We start from the raw sequence: 14330 nt of genomic DNA, 5'->3' as shown, positions 1-14330 counted from the left end.
TGAATCAAAAATTTTCTAAAATTTTGTCGATATCTTATAGTAAATCCATTTTAGATTTTTTTTCCTATTGATCTCTCCTTCTGAACTGCAATGTCTTTTCGTAGGTCTAATCATTTTTCTGCTTGGAGACCTGGGCTTGCCAATATAATGGTTAACATAAGTAGTTGCCTAGATCAGTCAGAGTTTCTGACAAAATCCTTCACTCTTGAGAACTGACTCTGGGTGCTGAACACAGACTGCGATATATAGATGATGTGTTATGGAATTATACCCTGGAAACCTATGTAATTTTATGAACCATTATCACTCCCAATAAATTTTAATAAAAAGAAAGAAAGACAGAATTCTTCATACTTTGAAGAAGAGAAAAGATGTGTTACTTTACTCTAAATTTGCATGACCAAGTCTAATCGCATATAGGAAATGTGGAAGAGATGGGTATAAGGAAAAGGCCAGCAGCGCTTCTCTCCCAAACGTGAGTCTCAGACATACCTTGGTCTTTCCTGTGGCCATTTGCTCAGGGATGACACTCCGCTAGCCACCAGCCTTCTACAATGGGGCAGGTTCTCTGAGCAGAAGCCACATCTGTACACTTGAAATAAGTCTTTCTCTGATCTGCTTCCTGCAGAATTGCCCGCATGATTCGTCAGGAAAGAGGCAACGCCCTGCTCGTTGGAGTCGGAGGCACCGGCAAGCAGTCTCTTACCAGACTTGCCGCCCACATATGTGGTTACAGATGTCTACAGATTGAACTGAGTCGGGGATATAATTATGACAGTTTTCACGAAGACCTGAGGAAGTTGTACAAACAAGCTGGTGTAGACGACAAGGATATGGTTTTCCTCTTCACGGACACACAGGTACATAGTTCATTAATCAAAGTGTAAGGATCAGGAAAGGTATGAGTGTTACAATCATGTCTGTGCTTGAATAGTTTGTATGATGTAGTTCAGGCACTTGTGTCCACTGATAAGAGATTTTTGGGACTTTATAAAAGTCTTTTATAACACATTTTTATTTATTTTACCAACTACTGTTTCCCCCTTTAAATTCTAAGTAAATAAATATGATCAAAGTTTAGGGGATGAGAGGTTTTAACATTTCTTTGAGGGGACGTACATAGATAGCAGAAGGTAATAAACTATTTCTGTAGAGGTGAATATAAGAAAGTAATTCCCACAACATGGATGGATCTTGAGAGTGTAATGCTGAGCGAAATAAGTCAGACAGAAAAAGCTGAGAACCATGTGATTTCACTGATATGTGGTATATAAACCAAAAACAACAAAAGAACAAGACAAACAAATGAGAAACAGAAACTCATAGACACAGACAATAGTTTAGTGGTTATAAGAGGGTAAGGGGGGTGGGGGGTGGGAGATGAGGGTAAGGGGGATCAAATATATGGTGATGGAAGGAGAACTGATTCTGGGTGGTGAACACACAATGTGATTTATAGATGATGTAATACAGAATTGTACACCTGAAATCTATGTAATTTTACTAACAATTGTCACCCCAATAAATTTTAAAAATAAATTTTAAAAAAAAGAACACAATTGTACAGAGGCAAAATTTAAGTAAAATTAAAAAAATAAAAATAAAAGAAATTAAAAAAAAGAAAGTAATTCCTGGGGGCAGCCGGTTAGCTCAGTTGTTTAGAGTGCAGTGCTCTTAACAACAAGGTTGCCAGTTCGATCCCCACATGGGCCACTGTGAGCTGCACCCTCCACAACTAGATTGAAACAACTACTTGACTTGGAGCTGATGGGTCCTGGAAAAACACACTTAAAATAAACAAAAGTTTTTTTTTAAAAGAGAGAGAATTGAATATTTGAAAGAAAGAAAGAAAGAAAGAAAGAAAGAAAGAAAGAAAGAAAGAAAGAAAGAGAAAGAAATTCCCTAACTGAACTCAATTAGGAAAATAGGCTTTACTCAAGAAAAAAGAAAAATAATGGCTATGTTTTAGGTTAAATTAACTTTAAAATTAAAATAGAATTTACATCTATGTCTACAGCAACCACTTTAACTGATCTTGAATTTATTCTATTGTAGAGGATTTTCTACACTGACTACACTTCCATATTTTAACATTAGGGAAAAAAGATACCTTTATAGAAATTAGCCATGGAATAAAAAAACAATAAATCTGATGCATAAACATCTTAAAATTCATTTTACTTTTAAAAACACCATAAATGAGATTAAGTACAACCACAAAATGGGAAAATATTTTCAATATCTGTGACATGCAGTGAGTTTATATCTGAGTATGTAAATACTTTTTACAAATGATAAAGGACTCACAGTCAAATGTATGCACCTCACTGTCTCTGTCCACCACCAATGCTTGCCCTGGTCCCTAGCCAATGGAATTAGGGGCACCACTGAGGACACCAATAGCCCTTGTAGCCACTATGGACCCCCTACAGTTCTAGCTAAAATATACATAGTTGTCAATACTGTGGACCCCCATGGCCTGAGCCAAAGAGACATAACATGCCCCTGGACCCAGTGCTACCACACACCCCTGAACTTGGCATTCTGCACCACTAGACCAGGGGTTACAGCATACTCCAGTAGGCCTACACCTGCCGGTGAAAGTCTTCCCTTACCAAAGTCAGTCTATAAAGTCTGCTTTTCAAATGTACAGACACCTATGTAAGGCTACATGGATCATTAAGAACCAGGAAAACACGACTCCACCAAAGGAATACAATAAACCTCCAATAATGGCCCCAAAGAAATGGAGATCCACAAAGTGCCCCACAAATAATTTAAAACAATTGTTCTAAAGATGCTAAGAGAGCTACAAGAGAATACAGATAAACAATCTAACAATATCAGGAAAATAATATTAGGACAAAATTATAGACAGCGACATCACCATGATGGTGATATAGGTGGGTCTCAACTTCACTCCCCCTCACAGGAACAACTAACAATTATTCATAGACAAGACACCACCAAAAGAATCCTAGAATGAGGAGGAGAGACCGAATCTCTCTCTCTCTCTCTCTCTCTCTCTCTCTCTCTCTCTCTCTCTCTCTCTCTCTCACACACACACACACACACACACACACACACACACACACTCTCTCTCTCTCTCTCCACAGAGACCAAGACAGATGGCATTGGAAGGGTAAGAGGAACAGCTACATGCTGACCACATTGCTCCTCCCCCAGGTTGGCACAGCATCACAACAAGACCTCCCCCCTGAGCTCCAGTTCCTCCAGTGGAAAAAGAGAGCCCAGCGCAAACATCCAGATCACCCAGAATTGTGGGTCACTTTTTGGGAGTCTCACTCCAGTCTTGTATCATGGGGATCACAGGGGAATCTGCAGGGCTCGACCACTAGAACTCTGATGGGGGTGGGGAGACATAACAGTCAGTACTTGGAGCTGAGCAGACTGAATTCCTGCCCACAGTGCCTAAGTAGTAGTCCCAACCAGCAGCTTTGCTCATCTGCAGAGCCAAAATAGTGGCACAGTCTTACCAGGAAACTCAGCAGGGCACAGGTCTGTCTGATTAAAGGTCCTCAAAGAGCCTTTCTGTCCTTGGAGTCTGGTCTGTGCCCCCATTCTACCCAAGCAGGGTAGCTGAGTTATAGCCTTGCCCACTGCTGAGTGTAGCTCCTGACTCTGCCCAATCAGAAAGCCTGGCTAGAAACCGGAAAAGCTGTGTAACCCATCAGTACTTGAGCAGAGACTACAAGAGGTTCAGAGCAAAGCCAGTGGCACCGTTCAGCCAGGGAACTTGGGGTGTGGATTAGCTTGAGTCAAGACCACAAACTAAGAGTCCTTCAAGACTTGGAGACAGTTTCCCTGTTCCTCCCAGGCAGGGGAAATAATGCATAGCCCTATCCACCGCTAAGTGTAGCTCTCAGCCCTTCCCAGCTAGAAAGCCTGACCAGGGACACCTGGGAGGCTGATTGAGCCAGCTATCCCATGCCACCCAGGCATGTGAGCTAATTCATAGCCCCACCTACTGCTGAATATACCTTCTTGCCCTGCCCAATGAGGAAGACTGGCCAGAACACCTAGAAAGCTGCACAGTACAGCAACATTTCAACAGAGTCTGGCAGGCAGACCTGACCATCTACAGAGCAAAGGCAGTGGCCCTGTTCAGCCAGGGAACTTGGAGTGCAAGTCAGCTTGAGTCAAGACCATAAATCAGGGGTGTCCAAACTGCGGCCCATGGGCCAACTGCAGCCCACAATCCATTGTTGATTGGCCTGCAGCAAATTCCAAAAATATATTTAGTTTACTTAAATAAACCAGGTGAGGCAACACGTACTTCACCTTGAGTGAGTGGCCCAGCTGTTTGTGTATTTTACTGCATATGGCCCTTGGTAAAAAATGTTGAAAAAAGTTTGGACACCCTTGCCATAAACAGAGAGCCTTTTTGGCCTCGGAGATAGTTCTCCTGCTCCATGCAAACTGGGAAACTAATTCATAGCCCCACCTGGTGCTGAATATAAGCTGTAGCACACCCAACCAGGAAACCTAACCAGAGCATGCAGGAAGCTGCATAGTCCATCCAACAGCCCTTCTTACAGTGACACTTCAGCAGAGAACATAGCTTATAGCTTTCCCCATCTGCAGAGCAAAAATGGTGACTTCATCTGTCCAGGGAACTCAGTACACAGCCTTGCTTGATTCAGGTCCCCAAAAATAAGTAATGCAGGCTATGGTGCCCATTCTATTGCCCTGCCAGGGCAGGGAATCTAATTCATAGCCCTGCTTACTGCTGAGTATAGTACCCAGTCCCAACAATCTAACAATCCAGAGAAGCCAGACAACCATAGAGCCCATCCTGTAGCCTTGCTTGGGCAGGGAACCATGTCAGCAGTACTATACAACTAGTGGCACCCTCTCTGACGTCAGAGCTCAGGCATTGGACTCACCCTAGAACACACCCTGATAGCAAACTCCACCTGCTCAAGGACATTACCAATTGACACAGCCAGAAATCCAAACTGAGTTGACTGGTGAAAAACTGTCTCTGACAAAGTGAACCTATAAAGTCTGAAGGAAGAGGCTGTTTACTCAAACACAGATACCAATGTAAGAAATCAAGGATCATAAAAAATAGAAACATGACACCACCAAAGGAAACTAATAAAGTCCCAATAACCAAACTTAAAGAAGTGGAGATCTATGAACTGTCAGACAAAGAATGCAAAACAATAATCTAAAAGAAGTTTAGTAAACTTCAAGAACACACAGACAGATAAGTAAAAAAATTAGGAAAATAATGCTGAACAAAATGATAAATTCAATAAAGAAATAAAAAAATATTTTAAAAATCTTAGAGCTGCAAAATACAATAACTGAACTGAAGAATTCAATAGAGAGCTTCAAAAGCAGACTTGACCATGTAGAAGAAAGAATCAATGACTTAACAATACAAGACACTTGAAATTATCCTGTCAGAGGAGTCTAAAAGGAAAAATGAAAAAGAGTGAAGAAAGACTACAGGATTTATGGGGCACAATGAAAAGGAACAATGTCCACATTATGGGAATTCCAGAAGAAGCAGATAAAAAGTAGGAAACAGAAAGTTTATTTAATGCAATAATGGCTGAAAACTTTCCAAACGTGGGGAGAGAAATGGGCGTCCAGATTTATGAGGCCCAAAGGATCCCAAACAGGATGAACTCAAAGAGGGCTACATTGAGACACATTATAACTAAATTGTCAAAGACAAAGAATTTTTAAAGCAGCAACAGAAAATAGATAAGTTACATACAAGGGAACCCCCATAAGATGATGAGTGAATTTTTTTTATTATTATTAGCTTCAGGTGTACAAAACAATGTAATAGCTAGACATTTATATCCCTCACAAAGTGATAACCCCCCTTCCCCAATCTACTACCCCTCTCACATCACACACAGGTGTTACATTTCCACTGTCTCTATTCCTTATCCTGTGCTCCACTTCCTGTGAATATATATATATATATATATATATATATATATATATATATACACACTTAGATATGCACTGCAGTGGTCAGGCACCTACACTATCCATGAAGTGGTCTCCCTAATAAGACAAGTGTCCATTGGATACCCTACAAATGTGATCAGTGAATTTTTAACAGAAACTTTTCAGGCCAGTTGAGAATCAGATGATATAGTCAAAATATTGATGGAAAAAAACTATCAAAGAAGAATTCTATACCTGGCAAAGCAATCTTTCCGAGATGAAGTAGAGATACTTTCTCAAACAAACAAAAGCTGAGGAAGTTTATTACCACTACTACTGCTTACAAAAGATGTTATAGGAAGTCCTTTGGGTGGAAGTAAAAGGATGCTAATTAATATTATAAAACATAAAATGGTACAAAATCTAAGTTGTTATGGTAAATAAATGGTTAAAATTAAAATCTGTAATGTGAAAATGGTGGTACATATTTCACTTATAGTACTAATTTAAGAGTTAAACAAATATAGCAAAAATAACCATAGTTACAAAACAGTTATTGGATAGACAATATAAAAAAGATGTAAATTGTAACATCAATAACCTAAAATGTAAGGGAAAGAGAAGGAAAAGTGTAAAATTTAGGAATGCTATTGAAGTCAAGATGGGGGAGTAGGTAAATGCTGTGCTCACCTCCTCCCATGACCACATCAAAATTACAAATAAACTGTAGAACAATCAACCCGGAGAACCATCTGAAGACTAGCTGAGTAAAAGTCCTATAACTAAAGATTTACAGGAGAAGCAATGTTGAGACTGGTAGGAGGGGCAGAGAAGAAAAACAGGCTGGTTCCACACCGGTGTGTGGTGGTTGAGAATCTGTAGAGAATTTCAGCTGCAGAGGTCCCCCTATGAGGAGTGCAGGGTCCCAGCCCCACACTAGGTTCCCCAGCCCAGAGCACTAGTGCTGGGAAGAGAAGCCCCCACAATGTCTGGCCATGAAAATCAGCAGGGGTTCCATCCATCCACGTGAGATAGAAGGCTGCTGAAAACCCAGGCATCCTCTTAAAAGACCTGTGCAAGACTCACTCACTCACAGGCACTCACCCTGTGCTCTGGCAGAGAGACAGTGGTTTGGGGGGCACCAGATACACACAGGGAGAAATTAAGTGGTGTGGTTTCAGGACAAGGGCTGAGGGACAACTACCACTGTCCCTATGTTAAGCATTCCTCCCACACAACCAGCTCGCAGCTGCCATCTTTCCTATGTTAAGCCCTCCCCCGCACACAGCCAAATCTGAATCTGCCCCAATTGGTGAACATCAATCTCCCCACCCTGATGACTCTCTGAGACCTCGTCCCACCCAGCTCACACACCTCCAGAAACTCTTTCAGTGGCAGGCAGCTGGCTTTGACCCATGCACCACCAGATGCTCTTTTAGCGGAGGGCAGCTGGCATTGGCCTGCATACCACCAAAGGCTCTTTCAGTGACAGCAGGCCAGCAGAGGATCAAATCAGCAATATGGAAGACAAGGTAGTAGAAAATACCCAAACAGACCAGCAAAATAAAAAATAATCCCAAAAAATGATGATAGTTTAAAGGATTTCTGAAACAACATAGTTTAAGGGATCTCTATACCAACATTCACATGATCGGGGTACCAAAAGGAGAACAACATTCACATCAGAGGGGTACCAGAAAGAGAAGAGAGAGAGCAAGGAATTGAAAAACCTATTTGAAGAAATAATGATGGGGGGCCAGCCTAGTGGCTCAGGCAGTTAGAGCTCCATGCTCCTAACTCCGAAGGCTGCCGGTTCGATTCCCACATGGGCCAGTGGGCTCTCAACCACAAGGCTGCCGGTTCAACTCCTTGAGTACCGCAAGGGATGGTGGGCTCCGCCCCCTGCAACTAAGATTGAACATGGCACCTTGAGCTAAGCTGCCTCCCGGATGGCTCAGTTGGTTGGAGCACATCCTCTCAACCACAAGATTGCCAGTTCGATTCCTCGACTCCCGCAAGGAATGGTGGGCAGCACCCCCTGCAACTAAAATTTGCAGGTGAGCTGCCCCTGAGCTCCCGGATGGCTCAGTTGGTTGGAATGCATCCTCTCAACCACAAGGTTGCCGGTTCAACTCCCGCAAGGGATGGTGGACTGTGCCGCCTGCAACTAGAAAACGGCAACTGGACCTGGAGCTGAGCTGTGCCCTCCACAACTAAGACTGAAAGGACAACAACTTGAAGCTGAACAGCACCCTCCACAACTAAGATTGAAAGGAAAACAACTTGACTTGGAAAAAAGGCCTGGAAGTACACCCTGTTCCCCAATAAAGTCCTGTTCCCCTTCCCCAATAAAATCTTTTAAAAAAAAAATTTAAAAAAAAAAAAGAAAGAATGATGGAAAATATTCCTAACCTGGTGAAGGAAAGAGACATACAAGTTCAAGAAGCACAGTGTTCCAAACAAGATGAACCCAAAGAGGCCAACACCAAGACATGTCATAATTAAAACACCAGAGTTTAAAGACAAAGAGAGAATCCTAAAAGCATCGTGAGGAAGGTAGTTGCTACCTACAAGGGAACTCCCTTAACATTGTCAGCTGATTTCTCAACAGAAACATTGCAGGCAAGAAGGATTCGCTTGAAATATTCAAAGTGATGAAAAGAAAGGACTTACAACCAAGACTACTCTACCCAGTAAGGCTATCATTTAAAACTGGAGTTATAAAGTTTCCCAGACAAGAACAAGCTAAAGAAGTTCATCACAACCAAACCAGTAAGACAGAAAATGTTAGAGGGACTTTTTTAAGGAAAAAACCCCACATAAATATGAATAGTAAAATGGCAATAACTATGTTCCTATCAATACTCACTTCAAATGTAAATGGATTAAATGCTCCAATCGAAACACATAGGGTGCTGAATGGATAAGAAAACAAGACCCATACATATGCTGCCTACTACAGACTCATTTCATATTGAAAGGCACACAGACTGAAAGGGATGGAAAAAGATATTTCATGCAAAAGGAAATGACAAAAACTCTGGGGTAGCAATACTTACATCAGACAAGATAGACTTTAAAATAAAGATATAAGAGACAAAAGAAGTACAGCTGCATTGGGCTGCAGGAAAAGATGGTCATCTCCATAGACAAATTATGAAAACAAAATATATAGCTTGAAAGTAGAATGTGGACCTGAACACCCAGAAGCTCCTCCATCAGTTAGATTTGTAACCAAAGTTAATATGAATGGAATAAGTAATTCCAGTAGAATGGTGAATGCACGGAACATACCAGTGTTAGCAAAATGGCAAAATTCACATAGCATTAAAGTTATACTTCAAGAGCTAAGACATCTAATGATGTCCCAAGAAAATATGAGGCTTCTGTAGACACCAGAAGGACAAACACAACAATTAATTTTAATGGCTCTCAAACTTGTCTTAAATCAACAGTCTCCTACTCTTGGTAATGTCTTGATTGAATATCACCATGCAAAATACCCACACATTAAGTAAAAGAATTTCAGCTGGTAAACAAGAGTTAGACATTTGTTAAGAATATATTTAATGGGGCCAGCCCGGTGGCTCAGGCGGTTGGAGCTCCGTGCTCCTGGCTCCGAAGGCTGCCGGTTCGATTCCCACATGGGCCAGTGGGCTCCCACCACAAGGTTGCCAGTTCAGTTCCTCGAGTCCCGCAAGGAATGGTGGGCTCTGCCCCCTGCAACTAAGATTGAACATAGCACCTTGAGCTGAGCTGCCGCTGAGCTCCCAGATGGCTCAGTTGGTTGGAGCGCATCCTCTCAACCACAAGGTTGCCGGTTCGACTCCCGCAAGGGATGGTGGGCTGTGCCCCCTGCAACTAGCAACAGCAACTGGACCTGGAGCTGAGCTGCGCCCTCCACAACTAAGACTGAAAGAACAACAACTTGAAGCTGAACAGAACCCTCCACAACTATGATTGAAAGAACAACTTGACTTGGAGAAAGGTCCTGAAAGTGCACACTGTTCCCCAATAAAGTCCTGTTCCCCTTCCCCAATAAAATCTTTAAAAAAAAAAAAAAAAAGAATATATTTAATGTATGTACAGATATTATGTTTCCGGTAACAGGAGGAAAATTGCAGCACAATTTTTCTAAGGCACTGTCATTTAAACACAAACCTGAAGTGCTCAAAATAGAATTCAGGTTTATAAGATGACAATATGGTGAGAAGTATCAGATAGCTGCAGAAGCATGTGTGTTTCTAAAAAGTAAAGATCTCAATTGGGAAAAAGAAATGGCACGCTTTATCCATCTTGCTTAGGGAAAGAGTTTTCAGTTTAAATTGTCTAAAGTAGCAGGTACAATGAATGTTTAATTTTTGAAGCTGTGTGGGAGCTGACTGCTAGTAGTATCAAAAGTATGTTCAGAATTCTTTTAACATTTGCATTTATAATTTTAAAAAATGTCATGGGGAAGGTTGATGAATTTCTGTTAAAAAAAGAAACAAAGAAGGACATTTCATAATGATAAAGGAATCAATCCAACAAGAGGATATAACCCTTGTAAACATTTATTCACCCAACATAGGAGCACCTAAATATATAAAGCAAATGTTGATGGACATGAAGGGAGAGATTGACAGTAATACAGTCATAGTAGGGACTTTAACACCCCACTGACATCAATGCATGGACCTTCCAGACAGAAAATCAACAAGGAAACAGCAGCCTTAAATGATACATCAGACCAGATGGATTTAATTGATATTTTTAGAGCATTTCACTTCCCCCAAAACATAATATAGCTATATGAGATAAATATAAAACTAACTCAATGTGAATTTTGATCAAATATTTGCTTTATAATTTACATGTAATAAATGTAAAATGGTTGAATGAGTTATAATGATTACTCTGCTTTCTTCTACAGATTGTAGTGGAAGAGTTCCTAGAAGATATAAATAACATCTTGAACTCAGGTGAAGTACCTAATTTATTTGAAAAGGATGAACTGGAGCAGGTTTTAGCAGCCACCAGACCGAGAGCAAAAGAAGCAGGAATTTCCGAGGGGAACAGAGATGAGGTAGGACGTGTGAAAATGGTTATATGGCTTTGTAAAACAAAAACTTGTTTCAGCCTTTTTAAAAATGGTCTACCAATCCCCTTAAGGAGTCTATGGATAGAATTTTTGTTTTCAGTACAGTTGATTTCCTTTGTAATTCTCTGTACTTTATTTCCTGCATTCAAAGCGTTGGTTCACCAGACTCCCAGCAAGGTCCATGGAAAGCAGAAAACAGAAACCCTATGGCCCCCATGGAGGACATAGTCTTGTCCAAACGAGACAGCTTCTCTTATCATTCTTTAAACACAAATTTATTTTACACACCCTCAGTTCCCTGCCTGAGGAGTCCAGTATTTTTGACTCCCTTGCCTATCAGCAAGGTTATGGTACAACTTAAACAGAAACGAATTCTCTCTCTCTCTCTCTCTCTCTCTCTCTCTCTCTCTCTCTCTCTCTCTCTTTCTCTCTCTCTCTCTCTCTCAACAACTGCTGTGCACTTCCATTTCTCCAAATGCTGTGCTAGGTTCCATATGCCACTATTTGTCTGCCCCGCTCTTTCCCTTCTTTCTATGTCCTTTCATGAGAATTTCCTCTACAGCCAGATCAGGGGTTATTGGTACAGACAGCAAGATTGACTTCAGCTAATGTAAGCAGAAATGGGTTTATTCATGGGACGCAGAATCATTGGGAGGGCCAAAGAAAGGGATTCCAGGCTGCGTTCCTTGGAATAAATATGAAATGCATACAGCAGAAGTCAATGTTCAAGGAAGCTGACACCTCTGCCACAATCATTCCTGCTGAGCCAGAAAGCCACTAACCCAATCGGCATGCTTTCAGCAGCCAGCTCCAAAGCCATGCAACCCCCACTCTGTCAGGAAGCAGCAGAAATAAGGAGCTGTTGGCTATCAAACTAGGAGTTCCCTGGGGGAGGGGGGTTTTGAAATTGGCCCCCCTACACAGAAGAGAAGAACAGACCAAAATAAGAGGGAGACCACTCCAGATTGGGAGGTGGCAGGTTTAATAAACAAGGGAACTTACATCCAAGGCTTTTGTCTTGGGTGGCCACAAAATGAGTAGATCTCCACACCTGCCCACCAGCACCTTAAAAGTTTATAAAGAGGCCTTAACTGGGTTCAGTCATGTATATTGACCAGATGGTCTCAACAACACATTTCTCTCTCAAGGCTGTGTCCTTGAAACAGCTCCCACTGTGGGACTGGCGGGCAGAACATACAATCCAAAGACAAAGTAGGGGGTGAGAGGCCTCCAGTTGCCTGGGTCTAGCTCAGGGGTGTCCAAACTTTTTTCAACGTTTTTCACCAAGGGCCATATGCGGTAAAATACACAAACAGCCGGGCCACTCACTCGAGGTGAAGTACGTATTGCCTCACCTGGTTTATTTAGGTAAACTAAATATATTTTTGGAATTTGCTGCGGGCCAATTAACACTGGATCATGGGCCGCAGTTGGCCTATGGGCCGCAGTTTGAACACCCCTGCTCTAGCTCATAGGTCAACGGGTGGTCACATCCTCTCAGTGACCTCCTCCAACAGGAGCCACATCCAGGGATACTGGCTCCAGGTCCATGCCACTTCTGTCAGATTCTGCACCTGCAAAACTGGTTGCCCTGTACCCTGGTCCTCTACCAATGGTTCTCTACCCCAGAGCAAAACCTTATATGAATATCTCTCTCTACTTTGTTCAAGGGGTCTCCTTAAATACACTGATAAGGAGGGTCTACATCACATCCAGCACTTTAGGAGCAAAGGAGCTGCAAAATGTCATTTTTAATCTTTCCAGGCTGCATGAGAAAAAGAGGTGGGAACAGATGTTCAACAAAACAATTTACACATTTACTACACTAATGTATTTCAATTATTATTGGTAGACTCAGATGCATTAGCCAACACTTATTTTCATTATTGTTTCATCATTCTTTTAAATTGAAAAATATCTTTCTTTTTGTCAGGTGTTTCAATACTTTATCAGCAGAGTCCGTCAGAAGCTGCACATTGTTCTCTGCATGAGCCCTGTGGGGGAGGCCTTCCGGTCCCGATGCCGGATGTTTCCCTCCCTTGTGAACTGCTGCACCATTGATTGGTTTGTCCAGGTTGGTGACTTCCCAGGATATCTCTTTGAGAAATTAGACTTGCCTGATTTTAAAGGCGTAACACATTGTCCAAGAATAACTTAAGGGTACTTGCATTAGCTTCAAATCCCAGTAGGGATTTATTCCCATGCAAGGGATGATAACAACAATCATCAAAGAAAGGCAAAACAAAATGTATAAAGGAAGAGCAGACTGCTGAGTTTAGCAATGCAGAAGTGAACAGTGATCTTGGCAAGGGCTGTTTCAGTGGCTGAAGAGAGAACAAGGGAGAAGAATCAGAGACAGTGAGCACAGTAGCTCCCCCTGCCCCCCATCTGTGGTTTCACTTTCCATGGTTTCAGTTACCCACAGTCAACCTCAGTCTAAAAATATTAAATGGAAAATTCCAGAAGTAAGTAATTTGTAAGTTTTAAGTCGCATGCCATTCTGAGTAGCATGGTGAAGTCTCACACCATCCCATTCTGTCCTGCCTGGGATGTGAATCGTCTGATTGTCCAGCATATCCCAGCTGTGTATGCTACCCGCCCATTAGTCACTTAGTCTCAGTTATCAAATCGACTATCAAGGTATCACAGCGTTTGTGTTCAAGTAACTCTTATTTTACTTAATAATGGCCCCAAAGCATAATAGTAGTGACGCATGCAGTTTGGATATGCCAAAAAAAACTACAAAGCTCTTCCTTTAAGTGAAAAGGTTTGTATGTATAGGAAAAAAACAGTATATATGAGACCCAGCAGTATCCACAGTTTTAGGCATTCATGGAGGTCTTGGAATTTTTTCATATCTCCCCAGATAAGCCTACTGTATAGGCAACACCTTCAAGAAATTTTGCCCCAAAGGAATGCCAGGAGATGGGCAATACAGGGTTATGTGAGGTGAAGAGAAAAGTATTTTTAAGTGGGAAACACAAACAGCACATGTGTATGCTGATGGAAACTATCCAGAAAAAAGAAATATATTGATGGTACAGCAGACAGAGTCAAGCGTTGTTGGACCAATGTCTTTGAATCTACAAGAAGGGATGGGATCAAGTCCTCAACAAAGGGGCTGACCTAGACAGGGAGCATGCACAACTTACCCCCAGAGCAACAGGAGGGAAGGTAGAGTATATGAGCACAGATGCAGGTAGATGGGAAGATGTGGAGGTAAGAGCTCATTGAAGTTCTGTTTCCACTGCCTTTTTTTTTTTTTTTTTTTTTTTTTTTAGTGATGTGGGAAGTGAGGTCATCAACTGAGAATGAA

At 41.7% G+C, this 14330-nt stretch overlaps 1 protein-coding gene across 1 annotated transcript in view; it reads left to right on the top strand.

The window, feature by feature from the left end:
* DNAH6 (dynein axonemal heavy chain 6) overlaps positions 1-14330 on the top strand; it is a 248121-nt gene that overhangs the window by 141241 nt on the left and 92550 nt on the right. Inside the window, exons 46-48 of the mRNA XM_019756389.3 lie at positions 629-860; positions 10847-10999; positions 12948-13088. Coding sequence (XP_019611948.3) covers positions 629-860; positions 10847-10999; positions 12948-13088 — 526 coding nt within the window. The remainder of the gene's footprint in view (positions 1-628; positions 861-10846; positions 11000-12947; positions 13089-14330) is intronic.

The sequence above is a fragment of the Rhinolophus sinicus genome, chromosome 2 (genome assembly GCF_057876585.1).
Source record: "Rhinolophus sinicus isolate RSI-liver-muscle chromosome 2, RSI-T2T, whole genome shotgun sequence".
Classification (NCBI taxonomy): domain Eukaryota; kingdom Metazoa; phylum Chordata; class Mammalia; order Chiroptera; family Rhinolophidae; genus Rhinolophus; species Rhinolophus sinicus.
Note: the sequence above shows the minus strand (reverse complement) of the source record. Positions and strands in the feature narration are given on the sequence as shown.